The sequence below is a fragment of the Phocoena sinus genome, chromosome 10 (genome assembly GCF_008692025.1).
Source record: "Phocoena sinus isolate mPhoSin1 chromosome 10, mPhoSin1.pri, whole genome shotgun sequence".
Taxonomy (NCBI): Eukaryota; Metazoa; Chordata; class Mammalia; order Artiodactyla; family Phocoenidae; genus Phocoena; species Phocoena sinus.
The window spans coordinates 98,527,183-98,553,921 of NC_045772.1; the positions used below are offsets into that span (position 1 = coordinate 98,527,183).

Sequence of the window (26,739 nt, forward strand, 5' to 3'; positions counted from 1 at the left end):
ACCATCCAACAGGCTGCCGGGCTGCCTCTTCCTTAAGTCAGAACACCAGCATCATGAACACAAGATCCCAAAGTGAACACGGGTAAGGGAGTGTCTCCACTGCTCTTGCATGCAAGAAAATGTAAACGTATGAAATCTAGCTGGAAATCCAGCATGACGGTTCTTTTTTTGACAGTTTTGCCTTTGGATTATTCAAGACCCTCCTACTTTGCAGAGAGATGCTTTCTTTTTAATTATGTTTTGGTTTTTTTTTTTACTAGTTTTCTAACGAAGGCCTACCTATGCCCATAGGGTGCCAGTCTTTCCTTGTTGTGGGAAAGATGGTGCTGGTGATGATAAAGCTGGGTGTGAGGTAATGCAGGTGACAGGGAGGGGAAAGGTGGTAGGGGGGCTAGGGGCCCAATGGTTGAGGGCTATGCTAAGCAGAGGTTCGTATATTCCCTCCCCAACTCCCCACATTTTAGCAGCTGAAGGTAATGAGAGAAATCCCCTGGGCTTCAAGGGATCTGGGCAAAACTGACATGCAAGGCTTGGTGGAAATCCTAAGCAAGACATCAATCCAATGGACCAGGCAGAGGGGCAGAAGGCAGGTAGACTCCACAGACTGGAGGCCGGGACCCAGGCCAGGGCAGGAGCTTGGAATCAGAGGGGAGGGAGTGGGGTCTCAGGGCAGGCCCTGAGCAGTGTACCTCATCCTAGGAGCTTCCCCAGGCTGCCCACAGCCTCCAGCACGGATGCTAGGCGAAGCATCTGTGCTATTGAAATAATTCCGTGAGTACCCTCGGCATGTAATGAGCTCAGTAGGCTCCGTGCAAATCTAACTTCTCCATCAGTCCATCACGCAGAGGTTAAAAGCACAGGCTTGGGACTCAGGCCGACTTTATACGTTCTGGCTTTGCCACTTACTAGCTCTGGTTACTCAGCACCTAAGCTCAGTCACTTAAGCTCTCCCCACCTCAGCTTCCTCATCTGTAAAATGGGAATGAATGACATCAGTCAGATGCCAAGGGTGAGCCCAGATAGGGAAATGGCCAGTGGCCATGGCAAGGGCCAGACGCAACTTCCACCCTGTTGGCTGGGTGAATTCCATGACCGGGACGGAGAGCAGAAGACCGACCCTAGCCTTGCCTCCCTCCGCGATCCTCAGGACCCTTGGATACCGCACCCCCATCTCTGTCCTCTCTTGCTAAAGGGGTTCAGCCTTTCAGCATCCCCCCAGGCTCTATGGCCCTCAACCGTGAGCTCTTTCCATGAATAGGGTAATGCGTGTGCCCCGGTCATTGCCTGCCACCGAGACTGCCCCATCCCTGTCTTTACCCTTTGCCCTCTAAATAAGGAAGCCAGCGCTGCCAGGCCAAGAACTTCTGCCCAATTTGGGTCTTGGGTGGCCTCTGGCCTCCCTCTTCCCCGGGGCGCCTGGCCAACTCCTCCCTCCCCTCAGAGATGCTCACTGCTCACTTCATTCCTGCTTCATAGTTGGAATGACAGTGGCTCCCAGCATCCCTGGGTGCCGGGGGTCTGGGGAGGCCGCCAGGCCCAGCAGCAGGTTAGGGTTACAGCCCTGGATAAGCGAGCCAGGCCAGCTGACGTCAGGGTGATGAAGGGCGGCGGGGCAGGCCAGGCTGCTGAACTATAAAGATGGGTCAAATCAAGCAGAATCAACTGGGGTCGGAGTGAGCGGGCCAGCTAGACCGCGTCCCCACGCCATGGTCCGCACCGGCCGCGGCTCAGCCTGGGTCCCTCTGCTCCCGACCCGAGTGCCCAGAGCAGGCTTTCGTTTCATGTCAGCAGCCTTCAACTGCCTTCCAAAAATAAGCCCCTGCCGCCATGCCGAGGGGAGAAAAACAAGAAGGGCGGTATTTTTAGGGCCATTAATTCTGACCACGTGCCTGAGAGGCAAGGTGGATGGCCCTGGGACAGAGGCAGCTCATCACTATGTCCCGGGGAGCAGGACGTCTGCAGGGCACGCTACGGGCTCTCATCTTCCTCGGCGTCCTCGTGGGCATGGTGGTGCCCTCTCCTGCGGGCTCCCGCGCCAACGGCACGCTGCTGGCTTCGAGGGGCTGGGGCACCCTGCTGTCCAGGTCTCGGGCTGGGCTGGCTGGAGAGATTGCCGGCGTGAACTGGGAAAGCGGCTATTTGGTGGGGATCAAGCGGCAGCGGAGGCTCTACTGCAACGTGGGCATCGGCTTCCACCTCCAGGTGCCCCCCGATGGCCGGATCAGTGGCACCCACGAGGAGAACCCCTACAGTGAGTGCCAGTTGCAACCAGTTGGGAAGCTGGGGGCTGGGGCTCAAGCAGGGATAAAGGATGGAGGGGCCTCGCTCTGGTGCCTGGAGTCCTGTTATGAAGGGGGAAGCGTTATTCTTATGGATGCCCATAAGCTTAGCCACCGCCCCTGACTCACTTTGACCCTGCCTCGGTGCAGGCTTAAGTGTGCTGAGGTCCAAGCATCCTGGTGTCTTCTGCCATCACCCCACAGAGCCCCTGAGGCACTATTCCTTCAGCATTACGGGCCCAGCCATGGCCTTGTAGGACCACAGGGAACCCCCAACCTGGGGGAGCCATGACACAAGGGTTGGCGGAACCGGTGAGGATGCTTGGACCAAATTAGACACGTGCTGCTTTTTATTTAGCTTTTCTCTTCGAGAGGAAAGGCAAGTTGTTTGCAAAATTTCCAGCTGAAGCACATCCTTTTTTTATTTCAACTTGCCCCCTCTCTCCTACAAGTTGATGGGTTGCTGCCTAGATGGGCTCTCCCCAGGAGGGGATAGGGCTGCAGGATCCAGTGTTTGCAAGATGTTTTTTGTTTGCAAGATTAGATGGGCTATTTGAATTAGATGGGCTAATCAGAATTCACTTCCTTTTGAATTAGATGGGCTAATCAGAATTCACTTCCTTTACCCACGTCAAGGATGTGGTGTGATTAAGCCCAGATTCAAAGCTGACTTTAGGTAGGTGCCTAAGTGGCCACTGTGGACTCTAACTCTGACGTCAGAACTTTCCCCTGCAGAACTGGATTTGTAGCAGGACTGGCCGAGCCTGGCAGCCGATCTCCTAAAGTGAGATCAAGGGTGGAGGTGATGGAGGGTCTGACTTTCTAGAAGCAGGGGGATGGGCCTAGATGCCCTTGGAGGGTCACCTTTAGGTTGGCGTCCTGCTCTGATTTGCACGAGCCTGGGGTAATGCAGCTCCCGTTTCTTTGTCAGGCCTGCTGGAGATTTCCACAGTGGAGCGAGGCGTGGTGAGTCTCTTTGGGGTGAAAAGCGCCCTCTTCGTTGCCATGAACAGTAAAGGAAGATTATACACCACGGTGAGTTCATCAGGCCAGGGGAAGCTTCAGGCTGCACGAGGCCTGAGGATTACACAATTGAAGAAAATAATGCAAAATCTTGAAGAGGGGCGTCAATATTTATCTAGAATGGGTCGGGGGGTTGCTGTGGAAGGAGCTGGTGCGAGTGAAGGGCTCATACCTTCTTAGCTGCACGGTGAGTCAGCCTGTGCGCTGGACCATGTCTTCCCTGATCTCACCCACCGCCCCTGACTCACTTTGACCCTGCCTCGGTGCAGGCTTAAATGTGCTGAGGTCACTTAAGACAGAAACCGTAGCTCAGAGGGCTTCTGGGTCCGAGGGAAACCCACGTTCTGTCATAAAGCTGTTTGTCCAGGCTTACGGTCAGGCCCTGAGCAGGAGAGGCCCAGAAAAGCAGGCCTGTCTTTCAGCCTGGGCACGCCGTTCCCGTGGCTCACCCTCCGAGGCCCCCAGCCTGGAGCACAGCAGGAGGGAAAGACACGAAGCTCTTTTCCTCGCCTTCATCAGTGCGTGGACATTTTACTTTAAGGTTTTAAGTCCTCTGGTCTCTGATCCCAAGAGCTGGAGAAGCATCCTCCCCTAGGGGATATAAGACTCTCTTGGCTGGCCCCAGATCCCATTCCCTGCCTTCTCCCATCACAGGGCATCCCTGGCGGGGTGTGTGTGTGTGTGTGTGTGTGTGTGTGTGTGTGTGTGTGTGCGTCAATGCTAGCACTTTGGTTAACCTCACCAACTTCCATATTTACCGAAATCTCTGATCTCTCTGAGCCCCTCGTTCCTGGGTCTCTCAGCCCATAATTTGGCATATTGCAAAATATGGGCTGGGAAAGCGTCCCTACGAAGGCAAAGAAACTGGGTGTTCTTTCGGCAGAAATAAGGTTAGAAAGGAAGACCTCTGAGCCGCGGTCAAGGAACAGCAGAGTGGCTATTTATGGGGAGGGTTTGGAGGGCTGTTCTACCTTTGCGTGGGGACAGACAGGATCTGAATGTGAACAGGGGCATCTGGGATCGGTGCTGGGGTCCGGGGAGGCTGTCCCAACAGACCAGGGCTGTGAAATACCCAAACGGGGTGCTCGGGTGACCTCGGCCTGTGATCTGCAGTGCTAACACCTCTCCATTTGGGCTCGTTTATGTGGAGACAAGACGTGCATTAGAATCAGTGGGCCTCTGAAGGCAAGCGCTGGAGGGTAGGCAGGCTGGAGCTGGAACTAGGGTCCTGGTCTGTACCGCCAAATGCTCTCCTCCTGCTGGCCTGCAGGCATCACCTGCCGAGCCCGGAGGCAGGTTTGCACACAGCCCGGATCCACCTGAGACCCGGGAGAGCCAGGGTCCCATCTGCAAAGTGAGGATAAAGGTCAGATGCACCTCTGGGGGTGCTGGGGGATAGTGTGCTCAGAAAGCATCCCCAGGGCGCCTGACAAACAGTAGGTGCTCAATACAGGGGAGTCATTTATATTGTCTAAACACTGCCATGGGCTCTGCAGCCCTCTTTCCTAGAGGCGGGTCTTGTGGGAGGACCATTTGCATCCACGTCACCTTGGTAACTTGTTAAATGTCCAGATTTCTGGGAGCCTTCCTCAGAGATGCTTAGTCAGTAGGGCTGGAATGGGGGCCTGCAAATCGGTTTGTTTTTATTTTTTAAGTTTCCCAGGTATTTCTGAGGTGCAGGCAGGCTAGGGACCACCAGGCTACCTGGCCTTCCGAGGGCAAGGAATCCTCCCTGCCCCAGGCTTACACTAGTGCTGAGGGCTGCTGGGAGATGAAGCAGCCATGAGATTGGGATTCTCAGACGCCCTTTTCACCGCTCTCTGCGTGTGTGATGGAGAGGACGAAGCAGCTGGAACCGAGGAGGCCCTGGTGGAGTCAGTGCCCGCTCTGTGCGGTGGGTCGCCCCAAAGAGCCCCTTCCCTGCAGCCGGCGTAGTGCCTGGAATCCCACTCGTTGCAGAGCCAGGAACAGAGGCTGTGGGCTCTAGGGTTCTACGCAAGGTGAATCTTTTGGAAGGAAGCACAAATTACATCAACCCTTATCTCTGCCACCTTCATTAACAAGCTATTTAGTATTTTTTTCTCCTTATTCTGAAAGAAATTGAACTGTGAGCTGGGGAAAGGGTGCAAAGAGAAGGTCAGTGCATCCACCTCCCACTTGAAACCTGGGGTCCCCGTAGGAGAAGCTGGGGAGACTGGGAACAGGGGACGTCACAGCAAGAGTGCTGCAGGTGGATAGAACGTTCAAGGAGCACGAGGAAGGGGGCGACTCTGAAGTGTGGGCGGACCCCTGATGTCGGTGACGCCCCTGACCCCTCACTCCTGGGCAGATGACTTCAAAGGGGGTCCGCAGGGCTCACTAAAGGGGAGGAGTCCCGGAAAACGGGGGCTTCCATAGGAGAAGCCCCGCCCACGGTCTACACCCCAATCTCCCCCCCCCACACACACACACACCCGGGAGCATCTGGCCCAAAGGCACCTTCTTGGAGGCGGAGATTGCCCTCCCTGGCGCCCCGAGTCCAGGCACCACTCCCTGCTACGCCCCCCAGGGGCCATTATCACAGTCTAAAATCCAAAGCCAGCTGATCCAAAGAGCTGGAAAAACTCCCACTGGGTGATGATTTCATTCGCACTATTTCCCTGTAAGCCCCAAGAGCTGCCTCCCCTCCCTGGGGCTCAGCTGCTATGTCCCCTCAGTGGGGTTTCTCCTCGGGGGAGGGGAACCATGCTGGGGGGAAGGAGGGGGCAGCAGGGGCAAGGTAGGAAAATAAGAGCCAGGAAAACCCACCTAGGTGCCTCCCGCAGGTCTCATCCCTTGGAAAGAGGGGTGCAGGGCCTGTGGCAGTGTTTCGACAGTGTAAGTAGCTCCCCTGTATTGAGCACCTCCTGTTTGTCAGACGCCCTGGGGATGCTTTCTGAGCACACTATCCCCCAGCACCCCTGGGAGGTGCATCTGACCTTTATCCTCACTTCGCAGATGTGACCGTGGGTCTCCGGGGTCTCAGGTGAATCAGGGCTGTGTGCAAACCTGCTTCCAGGTTTAGCAGGTGATGCCCGTAGGCCGGCAGCAGAAGCGCACCTGGTGTGCAGACTAGGAGCCGGGTTCCAGCTCCTGCCCGCCCACCCTCCAGCTACTGTCTTACTTCGGGCAAAGTCTGTGACCCTCTCTGAGACCAGATCTCTCTCTGCTCTCTCTGATGTGGACCGAGGCAGGAATCAGTGAGTTCCAGTCTCCTTGATCTTTTTAAAATTTAAAAGATAAAAATCAAAGATCTCCACCTGGCAGTGGTTCTGTAAGAATCCCTGTGCTTTAGAATCAGTTATGCTTCTGAGCGATTTTGGTTTTACTAATTATAACTGTGTCTCCATCCTTTTCATCAATAGTACTGTGACAACTGGCAAAGCACAGCATTTGTTTCATCCACAGAGGCCGTTGACTGTTACCTAGGACGTTGCAATTGGGGAGGGGAGAACCAAGTCTTTGCCTTCCCTCGCTCAGTTAGCTGCACCCTCCCCTAGAGGAGAACGCATTCCTGAGGGGATGAGGCAAAGGGTCCCTGGTGTTAGACTATGTGGAAGGGCTGGGAGATGGGACCCCTGAGCAGGGAGGGGCTGGTGCTACAGCGAGGGGCCCGGGGGACCCTGCAGACAGTCTCACAAACAGCTTTGTCTGCAGCCCGCCTGCTACCCAGAGCGATACAGGAATGAGAAGCCATGACAGGCCTGGTGGAGACATCTTCAAACACTTCCAAATTGCCGGTGCAATTGTGTGTTAGGAACGGGGATTAGAACAGACAGATGTCTTCAGAGCCGGAACATGTTATTTCTCCATTTCAGCTAAGGACCAAAAAAGTAGCAGTCAGGGACTGCAGGAGGAAAGGGTCTTAGGACAAGGAGTTTTCTGGTTTTTTCTCACCACCCACCTCCTTATCCTTCCGCACCCCTCCCCAGCTCCCATGCACACACGCAGCCAGGAGTAACGGGGGCAAGTGACCCAGGGCAGGCCTAGAAGGAAGAACTTTAAAGATAAAAAGACACTTTCATTAGTCCGGGTGACCTACTGACCAAAGACAAGATGGGATGGATGTCTGGTCCACCGCAGACTCTAAGGGGCATTTCCGCCAGAGGTAACTCACGCCAAGAGACACCCCTGTATGTACCCCCCTGCAAAACGCCCTTCTCCACTGCGAGAGCTAAATGCTTTAGAGTTTGGGTCCTCATAAGTCTGATTAGACCTGTGTGGAATTTAAGATATTGTCATGCTGGAGCTTGGGACCCGGCAGCCCCAGGCAATGTGATCTGGGGGAATTATTTTCATTTGTTCAAGTAGTCATATACGGTAGCTGCTTTTATTAACATGTCGTTCACTTGGCTTTTCTCAGCAGAGCTCAGGAGCCAACGTTCCTGAGTCATGAGACTCAGCGCAGGGCCACGAATGGAGAGATGAATCGAGGGGCTGGTCCTGATGCCAGCTCGAGCATCCGTGTGGGCAGTGGAGCATCGGGCTGCAGGGAGCAGTTCAGGGCCGTGGTCTCGGCCTCGCCCCCAGCTGCGTGGCCACCTGAACACCAAGGATGGGGTCGAGAGGGGTGCGGGGAGGAGCGGGCAAGGGCGAGGTAGAGAGGCTTCCAAAGCAAACTTCACCCATTTCTCCTTTCTCACTTCAGATGGACACAGAATTCGGGGGAAGGCTAGGGACGTGAGGTAGGCTAGGGGAAAGAAACAGAGGTCAGAAACTTTTTGAAAATTTGGGGTTGGGGGTTGAATAATCAAAATCTGATGATCAGAGAACAAAGCACAGTGCATATTGCAACCACTGTCTTGCACATTTAAACGAATGTGTTTTAGGAGACTCAGACCTTAGCAAAGGCTGGATTCTTCAACTGGACACATTCTAGATCAGAGGATCGGGGCAAATGCCCTGAGTTTCTGGCCCCAATCGCTCAATTCCTCCCCCTCCCCCACCCCCACTCCCCCCAGGTCCTTCACCCCAAGATCTGCATTCCTCTCTAGAGTTTGCAAACCACGCGCGAAACCTCTCCCTTGACCACCATCCAGATCAGAAATGAAGTCTCCTGGAAACTGGTGGGCAGGGTGCTCTCCAGGGTCATAAACAGTTAGAACAGAGGGGAGGGAAGCAGGGGATGGACAGGGGGAAGGACAGGACCCGGGGGAGAGAACGGACCAGTCTCTGATGCAAAGGTTCTCTCACTCCATCTTCTGGCCCATCTTCTATCCTGAATTCCCTTCCCATTTTCAGTAGTCTACTAACATGACGAGGTAATACATGGACGTGGTTTAAGGGGGAAAACGTGCAGAAGAATATACCACGGAAATGAAGTCTCCCTCTCACTGTTGTCTTGAAGCCAGCCAGACGCTCCCCAGAGCAGCCACCGTTGCCAGGCCCTGTGTACCTACCGTCCCAGGAAGTCCCAATGTCCCTGTGTATGTTCTCACACTGGCCTCAGTTTTTAAAACCACACGAACTGGGGCAGACTGTCCACACATTGTGAATCTTGCTTCTTCACTGAACAATATGCCTTGGAGACCGTTTCAAATCCGTGCACAAGGAGGTTCCATTTTTTATGGCTGAGAGTATTCCATTGGGTGGCCCTCCCATCACTGAGCTAACCACTGCCCTCCTGGTAGACACTTAGGTTGTTTTTGGTCTCTCACTATTACAAATGATGCCACGGTACGTGACTTTTGTACGTGAGTGGGAGTGAACCAGTAAGATAAATTCCTAGAAGTGGAATTACTATCCAAAGCTGTAGTTATTATTTTATTCTAATAAATATTGTAAAATTTCTCTCTATAGAGGTTATAACAATATACACACCAACAGACAACAAATGAGAATTCCTAGTCCCCTTGCCCTCATCAATGAAAGCCCATTGTCAAACAGTGTTCTTTTTGCAACCTGACAATTAAAAATGTGATCACACAGTTATGGTTGATGTGTCTCTGTTAGGCACATGTTCTTATGTTTAAATGCTATTTGTATTTCCTTTTCTGTGAACTGTCTGTTCATAAACGTCCAGTTTTCAGTGAGTTCAGGGATCTGGATACAGTAGCAAAATTCAATCTATTGCAAAATATATTACAAAATATAATGCATTGTAAATATTTTTTAATCCGGTTTGCTATTTATATTTTTATTTTGTTTAAGGTGATTATTTTTTTCCAAGCAGAAGTCTAATTTATTCATCTTGGTTTTTAAAATGCCTTCTAATTTTTTGTGTCCTACTTAGAAAGACCTTTCTGACTTATGTTAAGGTTCTCTTCTCTTTCTCTCTCTTATTTATTTATTTACTTACTTACTTTTTGCTGTGCCCACGCATCTTGTGGTGTCTCAGTCTCCCCACCAGAGATTGAACCCGGGCCTCGGCAATGAAAGCCTGGAATCCTAACCACTAGGCCGCCAGGGAGCTCCCCTTAAGGTTCTCTTTCTAACATTTAAATCTTTGTTCCTTTTGGAATTGATTTTAGGGTTAGGAATAACATCACACATCAAACTTCATTATTGTTACTATTATTATGATATTAAAGATAGCATCCAGTTCTTCCAGCACCGCGTTTTCGCCAGTGATTGGAAATGCCACTTGTATTTTATGTTCATTTCAGATCCACCTTTATTTTATGTTCCTGTTTGGATTTACTCCTGGACTGCATTTTGTTAGTTGATCCACACCAGACTATTAATCCATGTAGCATTACTTCTACTCAACTTTTACCATTGATCCCAACTTTATTTTTCCCTTGTGCTGTTGCTCCAGAGTTTTGCCCATCGACAACCTTAGGTCCTGTGGCTGCCCCGACCCCCCATGTCCAGAGAGGCCCCAGGGGTGCAGGGCCGGAGCCCAGTCAGCTCGGTGCCCTCCTCCCCCCGGCTCACCTCCTACTGCCACTCAGGCAATAAATGCAGGACTTAGAAGCTAAAGTGTCCTGCAGCCCACAGCAAGTTTTACAGGAATGATGATCCCGGGTAAGACAAAGTCTTTTAGTGCTTTTAATTTAAACTAACTCATGAATCAATTAGAGAAGCATCACCATGGCAATACAAATTGTTTTTTATTTTACTGTGTGCCAGGCATTATACCAAGGGCTCTCCATGCATTATTTCAATGAGTGCTCCCTCCTGTGCTAGGACGGAATTATTCTCGCTGTTCCCATTCTGCAGATGAGGAAGCTGAGGCTTAGGAGGTAAAATCATTTGCCAAGTTCACACAGCTATGTAAGAGGTGAATCGTCACATATGCTCTTTGCCCATTTTGATGAGTTTTTTTTTTTCCTACTTTGGGACAATCCTTTCTTCATTCTACAAGTGTTTTTGAGCACCCATAACAAGGGAGATGAAAACTTGTGAAAACAGAACTTCCTGGCATGGTCTTCAGAAGCCAGTTGATATGGCTGGTGGAAGCTCGCAGGGTCATCTCCAGCAAATTAACATCACAGGAAGGTGCTCTGTACACAGTGACCCAGGGGCGTGAGAGGGAAAGGGGGGATGCGTTCATTCAGCTGGGGCAGAAGGGACCAGCGACTGGTACTACCCGACGTGTTTCCTAAACAACGCCGCCTGTCCCTTGCCAGCTCTCGCCGCATCAAAGAGAAGCCACCCCTGCAGGGGCATCCATGGGTGGCTGTGCCGTTCCAATTAGACCATCATTCGTTCAGCATCACATGCTCAACAGGACACAGTCCTCGTCTCAGGGAGCCGGGAGTCCCCTGGGATGGTACACTGTTTTCCGTGCTGCCGGACTGGTCCACTCGGAGCCCTGAGGAGCTGGGTCATCCTCCTCCGTTCATAACAGGAAGAGGCTCTCGTCCACCCTACGGCTGACAAGGCCAGGTGCTCATAGTATAATTCCTTTTAAGAAGGTCAGGCGATACCCCTAGCACAGCCGCTTAGCCACGGAGTGGGTTTTTTATAGCCGATGGCCTCAGTCGGCAGGAAGGAGTCGGGTGTTATGCTCAGCTCTGTTTCGGTTTCATTCTACATTTCTTTAATGACTAGATCCCAGGCCTCCTGGCTCCCAGGGAGCGACCCCCATCGGAAGCCCAGAAACCCCTCCAGTCAGGGGCAGTGACCCGAGTGGGCTTGGGAGGAAGTGGCTCTCTTTTCTAGGAATAAAGGAAGACTTGGGTGATTTATTGGGGCTGAACTTGTTGATGTGTGACAGGAAGCCTGGCCCTCATTTTCTGAACAGGTGGTCCTCACGCAACACGCTCTGGAGGGGGTGATTCACCACCGGCCCCCGACTCCTTGGCACTGCTGGTCACAGAGGGAACCAGTTTCCTTCCCCCATAAAAGTTGCTGCTTCTCGCCATCTCTGTCCCTGCCCTTCCCTGGCGACCTGTGGACGGCTAGGAGGCACTGGGCGTATTGTTCAGTGAAGAAGCAAGATTCAAGTTGTGTGCATAGTTTGCTCCAGTTCGTGTGGTTTTAAAAACTGAGGCCAGTGCCCCCCATCCTGGGCTCAAAGTCAAAACCGAGAATGGGCCCCTTTAAGGGGCAGCAAATTGGACCTTAAACTGGGAGAGACAGGGTGAGGGAACACAAGTGGAGAGACAGTTACCATATTAAACAGATGTGCTGGGAAGGACTTAGGAAGCCATCCATCTCGCCCTCCACTCACCGGGCCCGCCCCCCCCACCAAATGCTCCGCAACCATATGGTGTGCAGAAAAGGGAATCAGGCTGGGAGGGGAGGCGCCTGCCCCGAGGTCACACAACTAGAGCCACCAGGAAAACCCCAGCTCTCTATCCTGCTGCACTAGGTCCTCTCGCAGTGGACTTGAGAAAACAGCTTCTTTTATCCTTCCCTGGTCCTTTCTCTGAATAAACCATCATCCCTGTTCTTGGGAGAAAGTGTCCGGGACTGGCAGTCAGGAGAACCCTCAGCCCCCCTGTGACACAGGCTGTCCACCCCCATCCTCGGGCCTGGGCTTCCTCATCGTGAAGGAGGGGAGGGGAGGGGAGGGGGGACCACGAGAGCTAAGGCTCCCCTGTTCTCAGCTTCCATGTTACTGCTCACCCAGGATGGCCCAGAGCTCCTGGAGGCTGTCTGACATGGGAAAGCGAGGGACCCGCCGCAGACGTGCCTGCTGGGCCTCATTCATCACTGATGCTCTGCCGTTTGTCCATTTCTTTCACAGCCCAGCTTCCAAGAGGAGTGCAAATTCAGAGAGACCCTCCTGCCCAACAATTACAACGCCTATGAGTCAGACCTGTACCGAGGCACCTACATCGCACTGAGCAAACACGGACGGGTGAAGCGGGGCAGCAAGGTGTCCCCGATCATGACCGTCACTCACTTCCTCCCCAGGATATAAGGACCCTGAAGGAAGGCTCACAGGTGGAAAGCAATGTCTTTTCTGTTGGAATTTTGCACAAGTGAACAATTCCCCCCTCCCCCCATGCCCCCTATTCGGGCTCCTTTTATGCTTGGGGGGACCTGAGTCGGTTCCCTTGGCCACCGGACCCCATGACACGTGACCCACCCAAGCGAGGGGTTGCAGCTGGCATCCTAGAATGGCAATGGATCCCATGCTCTGACCTCATCTGAGGAAAGACGGTCCAGAGACACTTGGGGGGTGGGACCTTGGACACTGGAAAAGGCAGGGAGGAAGCCTGTGTGTGTGCTGATGCATATCTATACATCTTGGCATATATCATCAGAACCAAGGCATCTCGGAACAGCAGGCTTCTTCCTCCCGGGGTCATCGCTTCAGGAATCTGCCTGCAGGAATGTCACCTGTCAACCCAGCAGGATTGACACGTGCTCCCATTCTGCCTCTTTCCAATCACCTCTCCATTCAGAGGCCACTGACTGCACGGGTTGCATGGAGGTGGGGGCAGCGGCTGTCCTCTGAGTGCAGGGAGGGCAGGGTGACAGGCAGTAAGATTTAGCTGCTGACCAGAAAGCGTGGGCAGGTACTCCGGGCATCCCGCGTGTGAGGGCTCTGGGACACATTGTCAGGGAGGCTGGGGGAGAAGGGATCCCCCTCTTGGAGGAAAGGGTAGAGCAGCGTCTCTGGCAGCGGTGGGGGAGACCTGCTCGAAGCAGCGGGAGAGACTGAGTGTTCTAGAGAGAGCCTTTCTGCCTGGAAGTCAGTGCTGCGCGTAGCTCGAGAACAAGCTGGGGCCAGGCTGCCTGCCCGTAATTTTTCCTCACCTTGAACCAGGTCTTATTTTAACCTCAGATGACAGGGATCCTAATAATGGCAACCTCTTTGGCGAGGGGTGAGGGGGTACAAAATAGGCCACGAAGGAAGTAGAGAGGCTTTGGCCTACAGATGCTAGTTCCTCTCCAGCAACGTCCAGGAAACTCACCCAAGTTCTCATCTGATACTCTCACTTCCTTCTCGGGCGTCCTCTGCCACACGCGCTGGTGCCTGGGTGCAGGGGATCGGGCATCGTGACCTCCGGAGTTTGCCCCCTCTGACCCCCCTACAGTAGGAGAGGAGTGATAATCCCGTGAAACAGGGCAGCCAAGCTGAAGCAGCTCCTTGCCGTACGATGCCTCCTTGCCTCCTGTCCTTTGAGAGTATTTAAGGAAGAGGCGCCCCAAGCGACTATAAATGTTGTCCTCCTGGAGCCTTCAGATTCCTGAACCATTGGAACGTTCCTAAACCTGAAACCAGAGAGACCCATATCAGAGCACAGATATTTTCAGTGTCTGTGGCTTTGCAGAATGAGCTGACATCCTCTGCGACGCTCGGGGGCCCCAGCCTGCGAGACAAGCCCTCATCTGCTGCAAATACCTTCTCCTTTGACATACCTGTCCGTTTGCAGAGGTGGCCATCTATAGATTGACCTGAGATGAGCTGAGGATAGAGGTTGGCGATCTGAGGAAGAGACACCCTACTGGCTGCCTTCTCTGCCTGGCACGTATCAGGGCAGGTACATGCTGGGGGAGGAAGGAAAGGCTGCACCAAGGCGGGCGAAGATGGAGTGGACAGTAAGAGCTCAGGACGAGAGTGGTCGAACCTCGGATAGAAACTGGACCGAGTTGAGGTCTTGGTCAAGCAGAAGGGGGAGAAAATTGGTCCATCTTGACTGTTCAGAATATTTCAAGTGTAGGTCTGCTTGGAGGCAGGGGACAAAGCTGATTGTTTTTCAGGAGGTCTCGTCCTGAGTAACTGGTCTTTTTTAACAGGTTACCTCGGAAACAGATGCACTCAGGACCTGAGCTGCATGTCAGTTCCAGATGAGACGTGGTGGGCGTGTAGGAGGGCTGGGTGGATGGATGGACCGCGATCTGGAGAGGAGAAGAAAGTCGCAGGTCCCAAACCATTCATTCTCTTCTTCCCAGGTCTTGAGCTCCCTTGCAGGAGAGACTCTTCTAAAGAGAGTCGAGAGCCTTCGGATGGTTAGATCTTTCCTGCAACTCCCTAAAGGCTTATAAAAGTGCCCAAATCCTGACCAGGAGTTTCCCCAAATGTCCACTCCCGTCTCTCGTGTTAGGAGTGAGAATGAGAAACTGAAATCCCAAAGCCAGCCAGGCTTGACGCCCGTCGCTCTAGCACACGGGTTGTCTAAGGTTGGCATCGCTATGGGCAGCTGGACGTCTGTTCTCACTGGTACCAGGGCCCGTGCTGTACCAGTGGTTCCATACTTTGAAGATCACCTCTGGAGGTAGGGATGCATCACTGACTGTTTCAAATCCTTCCCATCCAAAGGAATTCTCCCAAGGGCTTTCTCTTTGACCTGTGAGTGACTTAGACTTACGAAAAGTCAATCCCCCATCCGCAGAAGTGGGTTACGGGGCAGGAAACAGAGTGAGATCAGCACAGGTGTGCAGAATCCTCTCCTAGCTGATCCCCATCTGAGTTCTGAACTCACCTGTCAGCCCCATCGGGCCCAAAAGGCTGCAGAAGAGGTGGCAGAAGCAGGAGAACAGGGGTGTCCCCACCTTCCCGCTGAGGATGTACTAAGAATGACTTGGGTCCTCCCTCCCTCCCCCAGATCCTGAGCTTTGACCCTGGTTCATAGAGTTTTGTAGATAACTGGCCTCTCTTCCTTCCTGAACCTTCTCTAGCAGCTCCATGCAAAGGTGGGGCTCCAGGAGCCTAGAGGCTGCCTTATTCCCTCTTCAAGAGCAAACGATGAAGAAGAGAACAACGCACGTGCACCCCTTGGAGATGGCTTCCCAGCTGGGACGAGGTTAGCTCAGAACAAACTGGGGGCCCAGGACCACAAAGAATCGGCACCCTCCTCGCGGGGCCATGGATAGAGCTCAGAGGAAACCAGAAAATGCCCTGCTAGGTCCTGCTGTTGACTACAGTGACCATTTGCTGCCTTCTAAGCCCTTCCCTCCCCGCTTCCCAGATGGGTTTGCACCTCCCTGGGAAAGCAGCTTATAGCTTTGTGATGGATACCCTGCGGTTCTCCTTCACAGCCTCCTCTCCGCCCCCATGTCCCCTGCACCTCCTGAACACATAGCCCAAGCCCCTGGTCAGAGCCGTTCTATGGCTTAAGAAAAAGGGGATTTTCTCCTTCCTCCATCCAGGCTGTAAACCTCTCTCCTTTAGACGCACTGCTCTCTCCCCAGGCCTGGAATTCTCTCCCAGCCCCGTCCGACCCGGAACAGCTGGGATTCTCCCGCCCAGGCTGGCTCTGGTCCTCTCTTGTCCAGGATCTCGGATCTTTTATATTCTGATCCTACAAGAGTCCTGGGGGAGGAAGGAAACACAAAAGGCCGTGAGCTGTCGGTCTCCTTCACCCCGGGGTTGGACGTCCATTGCCTCGGCCCACTTTGCACCACAGCCACTAGTACAAACCAAATGCGTCTGGCCTCCCAGATACCGGGATGTCCTCTCTGCCCTCCCTTTCCTTTTTTGCCCCTTTTCAGTGGACACAAGCTAGAAAACTCCTACATATTTCTATCCCAATGCTTTCCCCCAAGGGCTCTGTGTCTGTTGCCACAGAGAAGGTATTCTCTGCCACCCGCCACTCATGCACCTGTGAAGTGGGTCTCTAATACTTGCCGCCCACCTCTCCTCCCAGCAAGAACCCAGCCACTCGTTCTGCTACCTCCCAGGAAAACTCCAATTGTAGGAACGTTTGGGTCCGGGCCGGAAGGATGGATAGAAACACTTCAACCTGCACTTGCCCCTCAGCTGGTGTTTGCTCTTCCCAGGACAGGAGGGAGGGGTAATTATGCCCAGAACATCCCAAATCTAGTCCATCCTGCGGATAGCTAACACAGACCCACGTTTGGATACCTCATGAACTACCAAAATCCCACCATCCGGACAGCTGCATCTTCGCGCGGGTTTCCCTTTCTGAAAATCCATCAGTACCTCAGACTGGGTCCCAGGGCAGAGCTGTCCTCAAGCTTGGGTCTAGTGGCTAGGAAAACTCAGACTTTGTTCAGTCATGTGTTTGTAAGATGTGAGGCTTCTATTTTTTTAATATGTATGTGCTATGCACAAACCATATCCTGTTCCAGCAAAAAAGGAAAAGCTCTTTTTATACGTTCCTCTAAACTGTTTGACTTCACCCCTCCTATTAAAACCGACGACGAATCTCTGGGTTGTGGTCGCTTCTCATCTGGATTCTTGTTCACCCCTCAAGGAGGCAGGCAGGTTGGAAACAGAAAGCATGATTGCACGGTGCTGTGGATTTTTAAGGCCAAAAGTCACATGGGTCACTTCAGCCAGTGCCGTATTTTACAAAAGGGGAGTTTGGCCCAGAAGAGAGGAGGGCGATCCCGTCGACCATAGTGGGGCAGGAGACCTGTTCCACCTTGTCAGAGCCGGTTAGGCACATTTCTGTGACTATCACGTTATTCACTCATCCACTTATTCACCCGTCAAGGAATAGTTCTGGAGCAGCCGTCTCTGTGCTGCATTGCGCTAGGTTTGGGGGTATGTGAGTGAACAAGGCAGAGACAGTCCTCTGTCCCCTCACGAACTTGCATTAAAAAATAAAAATCAAGGGCTTCCCTGGTGGCACAGTGGTTGAGAGTCCCCCTGCCGATGCAGGGGACGTGGGTTCGTGCCCCGGTCTGGGAAGATCCCACATGCCGCGGAGCGGCTGGGCCCGTGAGCCATGGCCGCTGAGCCTGCGCGTCCGGAGCCTGTGCTCCGCAACGGGAGAGGCCACAGCGGTGAGAGGTCCGCGTACCGCAAAAAATAATAATAATAAATAAATAAATAAAAATCACCCATGAGTGTGTTAAAGTGTAGATTCCCAAGCCACACTCACAGAGTCCAGGCGTGGGTGGGCTCAGAAATCTACCCTTGTGACACACACCCCAGGCCACCCTGACGTTGCAAAGCCCTGGTCTAGTAGGATGACTGGACCTGTAGGAAAAAAAAAAAATCTTTTCATAGGTTAAAAGAAGAAGGCCAGGGAGTTTAAGTGTCTTAGCCAGGATCACCCAGCCAGATGAGACCCCCTTCCCTCTTCCTGAGTCCCCCTTCCCCCACCCCATGTCATCAGCCTGGGAACCTCCCCACAGTGTGCTCCCGCACCCACCCACCACCCCCCGTCTTCTACCTCGTCACGCAGCCTCTGGGGGAGATTGCAGTGTGCCTTCCGCTGAGTGATGCCGGGTTCTGAATAAACCTATACGCTCTTGGAAGAGCTGCCTGGTCCCATGGCCTCTGCACCTCACTCCCGTGTTTAGTCATGCAATTAACATCTCCGAGATCCTACTACGTGCCAGAGACCACACTGGGCCCTGCAATATCGCTATGACGAGTTATCTGTGGGCTCATGTACTAGCAAGGAAGAGAGACATTAAAGAAATAATTCAGCAAATAGTGATAAGTGGCATGAAAGAGAAAGTCCAGGGGTAGCACAGGGGCACAGAACAGGGTCCTGACCTCATCTGGGTGGATAAGGCAATCCACCCCAGGGAGAGCTGAGCTGTGAGGGGCAGCAGCCAGGTTTCGGGTGGGAGCCAGCAGTCAGGGGAGGAGGGGTGCTCTGGGAGACGGAGGCTGCAGCAGGTGTTTGAAGGTGCAGGTGGGGCTGAGCGGGGACGATGTAGCCCCTCTGAGGCTCTGGACCAGGGAGAGCCCTGGAGGTGCAGAGTGAGGAGAGCTGGGCAAGACGGGCCTCGAGACAGGTCTTCAGGAGCCGCGGTACGGAGCACCCGCTGCCTAGGATGAGGTGTTTGAATAACTTTTAATTTTGCATCACATAATTCACCTTTTCAGGTACACAGTCCAATGATTCTTAAGGAAATTCACCAAGGTGTGTGACCATCACCGTGAACCAGTGTGAAACCTTTTTATGACTCCAGTAAGATCCTTCCTGCACATTGACTCTGAATCCCCACCTCCCCGCTTCCACCCAGGCGACCACCAATCTGTTTTCTGTCTCCACAGTTTTGCCTTTTCTATTTCATGCAAGGGAACCATAAAATATGGGGTTTCTTGAATTTGGCTTCTTTCACTTTAATCTGAAAATGAGAACTCCTTGCTGAGTTTCAGAAGTGACAGGACCGGACAGGGGTCTTAGAAAGGTCCCTGGAGCCCCGTCTTTGCAGAATGACTCCGGGGAGAACAGTTGGGAGGCGGCTGGAGTCCCAGGCTGGAGGAGACAGTGGCTGCACAGAGTGGTGACAGGCGACGGAAAAGGGCTGTCATTTCTCAGTCCTGACTCCCCGGGGGCTCTCTGGAGTCGCGATACCGACCCGGGGTCCTGGCCTTCCCCAATCAGTAGAAATTGACCAGAGGCCGGACAAGAAATTCAGGCAAGGCTTTATTGGGGTCCCTGCTGCAGCAGAGGGGGGCCAAAAGAAGCAACAGTTTCCCTTGCTCACTCGCTCTCTGAAGGGGGCAGAGCTTGTTCCTTATATGGGGTGAGGGCAGAGGTGTGTCCAGGGGTCCGACTGGAGCGGCGGCTTAGGTGTGTTGCCCACCTCTTTGTGGCGTTGAGTGCAGAGGGCATGCCCAGTACCCTGCTTTCGCTCCCGGCTCTTCAGAAGTAGCAGTTGGGGTTTTTTTTTGGTCTTTTTGTATCTTTTGGTCCAGAATTTGCCTCAACGGCACACGCACGCAGTTATTTTTAGTCCCGCAGGGTTTCTTTGTACAGTAAAAGCCCCTACACGCGAGTGAGTTCCGTTCTGAGAGCGCGTACCTAAGTCCAATGTGCTGGTAAGTCCAACAGAGTTAGCCTCGGTACCCAACTAACACAATCGGCTGTATAGAGCCGTACCGTAATAGGTCTATAACACTTTTCACACAGATAATACATACAAAACAAACACACAGAAAATAAGAAAACATGTTTAATCTTACGGTACAGTCCCTTGAAAAGTACAGTAGCACCAGCACAACAGCTGGCACACAGGGGCTGGCACCGAGTGAACAGGCAGGAAGGGTTACTGACTGGAGGAGGGAGAGGAGGTGGGAGATGGTAGAGCTGAAGGGTCGCCAGCAACAGGAGACGGAGGAAGCTGCAGTGTCACTCACGCCTGCCGTTGACGGAACACACATTCGTATCTATGAAAGTTCGCAACTTGAAGGTCCATGTATAAGGGACTTACTGTATTTGGCTGTGGCTCCAGAAGACGTTTGTCTAGCTGCGAGCCGAGCAACACAGGGTGCCAGGTCCCAGGCCTGTCTCAGGCTGAAGCTGATTCTTCTGAAATGCGGGAACCAGCCCTCACCATCTTCTGAAACGAGTCTCTAGAGATATCCTTCTCTCTGTCTGACACTCGAATCCCTCCATGGACCCACCAGGAGGCTCCCTTGCGGGAGTCTGTGTCGGTCACTGGGGCCCCGACGCCAGCAGGATGACACAGGCAAGAGGACCTCATTCAGTATCATGTGCTTGACCCGGACGGCTGCTACGCCTCCTTCCCTCGGGTGTGAAGAGAAAGAGCTGGAATGCCAAGACGACACACTGAGAAGAGGTGTCGAACTGCTTAGGATGTGAAAACAATATCCCAGGGATATTCCGGACTCGGTCCACACTCAGTCAGACTCCCCTACCGTATTTCTGTCTATACTACAGAAATAACGCTTAGGGTGGAAACCCCGAGACCTGCAAAATCCTCGGTTGACAAAGGTGTTTGTGAAGGAAGAAATACATGTTTTTTAAAAAGATTTTTAACACAAAACTTTGGACACTCCTCCCAAAGAGTTTCATGCTCAGTTTTAAAAAAAAATCAGCCCAAATACTTCATTTCTTGAACGTTCCTCCTCTGTTGCCCTGAAAGAGAGAAGGGAGGCTGTCGACTTTGGGAGGCTGCAGAGCCACTCGCCGGTGGCTGCCGTGTGGATTGCAAATAGCGACAGTTAATCGCTACTTCCTCTTACGGGGAACATGAGAGACCTCCCACCGGTTCTGGTGGGACGCCCTCCACCCAGCCGGCCAACGCATGTCCCCACGAGGCAAGGCTACTCGGGGTTTCCAGGGACCACGGGGACAGCCTCTCCCTCCCTCTTGGAGCAGCTCCCAGCCCGTCTGGGACTGCCCGGCTGCCTTCACAAGATGCCACAGACTCGGGGGCTCGAACAACAGACATTACTATCTCACTGCTCTGGAGACTGGAAGTCCAGGATCAAGCCCAGCAGGGTCCATTTCTGGCGGGACCTCTCTTCCTGGCCTGCGGACAGCTGTCTTCTCATCGTGTTGTCACGCGGCCTTGCCTCTGGGCGCACACGTGGAGAAAGGAAGAGAGAGCATTGGTGTCTCTTCCTCTGCTTATAAGGACACCAGCCTTACAGGATTAAGGTCAAGCCCTTATGACCTCATTTAACCTTAATCACCTCCCTAAAGGCCCCATCTCAAAATATAGTCACAGTGGGAGTTGGGTCTTCAATGTACGAATTTGTAGGGGACACAAACACTCAGTCCATACAGTGTCCACTGACGCCTGGGGATGTCTGACCCCAGACGTGCTGTCATCCTAACAGAATTCCAGAAGGAGATGGTCAGTCATTCCATCTGCTGGACCCCAAGGGGTCTGTTCTAATCACAACTAGCCCTAATCCGGAGACCCAATTTTTTGGAGCGGGTAAGATAGGCAGTGCCCTCTAAGGGAATGGTTGTCGGCTGGGGATGACTTGGACCTCTGGTAACTTCTGAAGACACTTTTGATCATCGCAAGTTGTGGTGCAGAGTGTGTAGTGATACTGCTTCTAGCGCGTAGAGACCAGGGTTGCTGCAAGACATCCTACAATGCATAGCACAGCCCCGGACCACAGAGAACGTTCCAGCCCTAAACGCCAATAGTGCTGGGGTTACGAAAGCCTGCTGCCAGGTATGGTCCGCCTCTTACTTGGCCTGAAATTCTCTCTCTTTTTTTTTTTTCGGCCACATCACACGGCTTGAGGGATCTTTGTTGCCCTAACAGGGATGGAGCCCACACCCTCAGCAGTGAAAGCGTGGAGTCCGAACCACTGGACCGCCAGGGAATTCCCTCACTTGGCCTGAAATTCTTCACTGACTCTCACTGGAGACCCAGAAAGGCTTTTTTCCGGCAGAAGGACTGTGAGAGGAGCATCAGACGGCATTATCAACCTTCACACCTCCTTCCCATCTCCAGGAAGTGCTGTGCAGAGGGGATCAGGCAGTGGGTGATGGAGAGTTGTCCAGAGGGGAGGGTTGGCAGATGTGCCCTGAGGAATTCACACCTGGGTGTCACGGAAGCATTTCTGGGTCTAAGGTAAAGCGTGAGGGGCAGGTGACTAGGCCCCAAGGGAAATGACGTGAAGACACCCCACAGGTCCCCTCCTCTTCCCTCTCACAGTACCTTACTCAGCTCAGGCCCCCCCCTCCACCCGCCCCGCATCCCAGCCAGCGGGACTCTTCTTACAACTTTGCCCATAAATTGTTCTTGCCTATATAATTGAAGCGTCTTCATTCAGTTTTCAAAGAATACTGTTTATTTTCATTTGCTCAAGATTATAAAATTAGCATGTTAAATTAACATGATAAAAGTAACATGTTCGCAGTAGAAAATTTAGAAACCGCAGGAAATGAAAACAATCACCTCGTCGCTCATAATCGCACTCCCCCAAAGGCCACGGCTGTTAGGATTTTGTTGTGTTTCCCTTCAGCCACTCGGGTATAAGACAGAGCTAGCACAAGCACGGCTGATGGGATGCTACGGAAAAGCCGTTTTATCTTCGTCTCAAAGCCATAGGGTCATTTCAAGTTGCAAAAGCACCTTTTTCTTTAAAGGTTTTCGGGGGGGTTTTGTTTGTTTGTTTTCAAGTTGCAAAACACAGCTGCAATTCAGAAACTAGAACGTCAGGTAACACGGAATAATCCGCGCTTTGCTCTTCCTTCAGAAATGAGGGCTCCCCTCCCAGCTCCAGCGTGTCGGGCGCATGTCTTCTCTCCTCCTCCGGCACCTCCTCCCTGACTTCTGGTGCAGAAGGGAAGCCGGGAGGAAGGGTAGGTCAGCGGAAAGGCTCTCAGCTGAGTGACCCTGTTGTAAGCTCTCTGGGTCTAGTAAGTGCCTAAAACTGAGTCTCTCTCAGACTCTCAATCTGTCTGTCTGTCTGTCCCTCCCTCTCTCATTAGGGGCTGCTTTAGATTTTTCAGAGACCCTCCGTCTCTGGAGACCTCTTGCCTCTAACCTCCAGGACCCAAGGAGTTCATCTTTTTTTTTGAGGGGACCCCTTTGCCTCCTCTTCTCCCAGCCCCCTTGAAAGCCAGCAGTCCATCCACAGCCCCCTTCTGCCGCGTCCCATTACCTCTCTAAGCATCTGTATGGGACCCTGCGTCCCCCTGCCCCTCCTGTGTGGCCCACAGCCAGACCCTGGGAAACACACAGACAACCCTGGCCCCTCCGAGCTCTGGGGGTGAAGGGGGAGCCCAGAGCAGCCCACCTGCCCATCGCTCTTACCGCTGGAACAGTTTGGTGGCCCCTCTGTCCTGCCTGGGAGACTTTCCAGGCAGGAATCGCACAGCTGCCCTCAACCTCAGGCACAAACATCCAGCCGTCTGTGGGATCTCACCTAAATCTCTCCTTTGACTTGTTAAGGCACTCCAGGCCCACCTAAAAAGCCCCCTAAAAAGGTTCCCCCTAAAACCCACTTCTCAAAATCCTCTTACTTCCCGACCCTCAGTACGGAGGAATCCCATGAATTCGTGAGCCGTGGCCACCAATGTTCTCTGGCCTTTTCCATTCTTCTCCATCCGACCTGCCCGCCCAGGTTACTGCGGGGCCTCTGATCTCCAACAGTGCCAGGAAGATAACACATCTGGACATTTTTATGGTCTTCTGTTCATTGTTAATTGGAAAAACCCAGCCAAGCAACAATAACAAAGCAACGAAAAATAAATAACACATAATTCTTGATTAAAAACATTTTAAATCCGTACACAGCAATTAGGAGGGTGGAGGGAGAAAGGTAACAACATTTGGAGAGTAATAAGAAATAACATTAATTATATTTTTAACCCTCTTTATGGATCTAAATGTACTTTTTCCTTGATAGAATGTGTTATGCTCTTCTTGATTGGTTAATAAAATTGTGTTTGCAAAACTAAGGATGTAAATATTTTGTAAAGAAGGCAAAGAATACTCAACGGAAAAAGCTATTTCCCCATGTTTTCCAAATTTTTGAAAAACTCCTAAAGTTTTCAAAAACTTCCCAAAAATTTTTTGGTAACTTTCATCCAATTTTTCTCCCACACTTCACATTGTCATTTACCCTTCCGGCTGAGCCCTTTTCATTTCTTTTTTGCGTTTGTTCCTCTGCCCTGCAGGGTCTCCCAGGTGAAGTCAGGGCCATCCATCGTCAGACCCTTTGGTACGCCCCCTTGTGGTCACTTCCTTAATAACGACGGTTAAGAGCCAGTGAACACCGATGGTGAGTTGGGACTTGGATGCTACTTTTAGAAATGAATAGACTGTAGTCCTTGCTTAGAAAGAACTCACAGTCCTGAGTGGAGGAGTCACCTGCCCAGCTGACGCTGCTTTCAATCGGAATACGTTTGAGGTTGCAGAGGAAAAGGTGACTCGTGGAATAAAGGCCACTGGGGCTGGGACTGCAGGATGGCAGACACGTGGAGAGGCGGAAGGGCTGTGCTCACCTCACAGGCTGAGGTCAGGATATAATGACACACGGGAGGTTCTGCTTAGTAGGGGGTTAAAGTGTAGACTTGGGGGGCGGACAGGTGGAGGTGAGGTCAGGGCTTAGATGTGTCATTCAGAAGCTGCTCCATCTTAAGCGGGTTATTTAAGCCTCAATTTCCTCTTCCATAAAAATGGTGAACGTGAAAATTGGGCATAACGCTAGTGCCTATCTCACAGCACCCTTGCAAAGGTTAGATGGAATAATACACGTAAAGTGCTTTGCACGGGACTCGGTGTACGGACGCGTTCAGTAGGTGGCAGCTGCCGAGGGCAAGCAGTTCAGGGTGTCCTAGAGGGTGGAGGGCGTGGACAGGTGTGGAGGGTAACGTAAGCTGGAGGCACACCTTGAAGGCCAAGCTCAGAAGCCTTCAATTATCCATAGACAGAGGGGAACCACCACAGGGCTTCAAAGAAAGTGGCCTGATGAGATCCTGCCTCAAGAGGATTCTGTGATGAGGGTAAAACAGTGAAAGCAAGGAAGCTACTCGTTCATTTATTACTCAAATGTTTATTTACAGCCTCCCAGCTTTAAGTAAACGCGCTTGCGCTTGTGAAGGTCACTGAACTGCAGAGAGAGTGGCCTCTGCTGCCGGGAGCCTTCGTTCCGATGGGGACGAGACGGCCACGAAATCCCCACACGATATACCGTTATCAGACGTCAGGGGGAGGGCGACAGGGGCACACACGCGGGACTAGGACGGAGAATAACCCGGGGAAGTGAGTCACTTCAGCTCCTGCGCCTACCAGGCAGAATCAGTGTGCAGAGACAAAAGACGTGATGTGTTAGGAGTGTGGGTTTAGCCGATACACACTACTGTATAGAGAATAGAGAATGGAAACCTGTTAACGGACTTCCCCGGTGGTCCAGTGGTTAGGACTCTGCGCTTCCACTGCTGGGGACGAGGGTTCAATTCCTGATCAGGGAACTAAGATCCTACAAGCTGTGGGAAGTGGCCAAAAATAAAAAATTTTTTTAAAACCCAACATGTTAAACATCTCATAACATGCTTTCATTATATTCAAATATCCCAGTGCTGTTTTCTAAGGAATAATACTCCCAAAATTTTACGGGTTATTTCTTCAACTTTTTTTTGTTTGGTGGAAATAAACTGACGTTCCTCCAAAAAGAAAAATAGATAAACAACGAGGACCTACTGTATAGCACAGGGAACTATATTCAATGCCTTGTAATAACCTATAACAAAAAAGAATATGAAAAGGAATATATATGTGTATGTATAACTGAATCACTTCGCTCTACACCTGAAACTAACACAACATTGTAAAGCAGCTATACTTTAATTAAAAAATAAAAAGGAGAGAGAGAGAGAGATGCCATGCAGAGCTTGTGAAGCACGGATCCCTGGAGAGGTGAGAACGATGTGCTGGCTCTTCTTTCCTGGCTCATCCTGGGCTCTTAGTGAATCTTTGAAGCCTTTGCCCCCAGGTACCCTTGCGGTTGACTGATCTGATCCACCCTCAGGCTTTCCTGCGGATGGAGAGAATCAGCCAGCTTTAAAATGCCATGGAAGCGAACCTCCTGTTTATGACCCTCAGCCTGGAATCCAACTCTGTTTTACACAAAGCAAAAGGGGTTTTTCCCATCACATACACCAAATTCTCTGACCTGGTTGTGAGTCCAGGAAACACTGTTTTTTGTTTGGTTTGTAACTTTTCAAGGCAACTCACCATTTTGGAAAACCATCTCTTGACTGTGCCACCCTTGGTACTGATTTCATCTGTTTAATGAAACCTTGGTCGCTCCCACATTCACAGCGGTTCCCTCTTTATGTACGTACACCAACATACTTATTTAACCCTTATTCCAAATGCTAAAAAGGCACATAACTTTTAGTTGAAAATTTCCTTGCTACTCTTAAATCCAAATGTATCCGTTATACGTAGGTAGGAGCATCTCAGCACTCCAGTATATCTGTTAATGTAGCAGCGCCTGAGTATTTAGATATCACGTTAGTATTTTAAGTTACTTTCTTTTTATTTCTCCTACAGTTGTGGCAGTATGTTGGTTTTTATTTATTTTTTTTTTAGGGCAAGAAAAGGAACATGATTATAGATAGAATTCTTATTTTTAAATAATATTACATACAGATTATTATCAATAAATTTGAAAACTTGGAGTAAATGGATATTTTCAAAGAAAACATGAAATAATTGACTCAACAGAAGACATAAAACACAAAGAGATCAATAACCACTGGAGAAAATAGAAATGTAATTTAAAAATTCTGTCTCTGAAAAGGCATCAAGAAGATTCAGATGATTTTACAAGTGATTTCTAGAAAAATGTTAAGGAAAAAAAGTGATTTCTGTTTTAGACAAACAATTCCAGATCGAGTACAGAAAGGTGAAAAGTTTTCCTACT

General features: G+C 51.6%; 1 protein-coding gene across 1 annotated transcript; it reads left to right on the forward strand.

The window, feature by feature from the left end:
- Window positions 1-1,861: 1,861 nt before the first annotated feature.
- FGF6 (fibroblast growth factor 6) lies at window positions 1,862-12,705 on the forward strand. The gene is made up of 3 exons (XM_032646609.1): window positions 1,862-2,251; window positions 3,211-3,314; window positions 12,457-12,705. The coding sequence occupies exons 1-3, from the start codon at window positions 1,906-1,908 to the stop codon at window positions 12,631-12,633; spliced, it is 627 nt and encodes a 208-aa protein (XP_032502500.1). The 5' UTR covers window positions 1,862-1,905; the 3' UTR covers window positions 12,634-12,705.
- The last annotated feature ends 14,034 nt before the right edge of the window (window positions 12,706-26,739 follow it).

Excerpts from the sequence above, each read along its gene's own strand:
- FGF6 (XM_032646609.1), top strand. The coding sequence starts at position 1,906 with ATGGCCCTGGGACAGAGGCAGCTCATCACTATGTCCCGGGGAGCAGGA. Across the intron at positions 2,252-3,210 it reads CCACGAGGAGAACCCCTACA|GCCTGCTGGAGATTTCCACA; the intron begins GTGAGTGCCAGT and ends TTTCTTTGTCAG. Across the intron at positions 3,315-12,456 it reads AAGGAAGATTATACACCACG|CCCAGCTTCCAAGAGGAGTG; the intron begins GTGAGTTCATCA and ends TTTCTTTCACAG.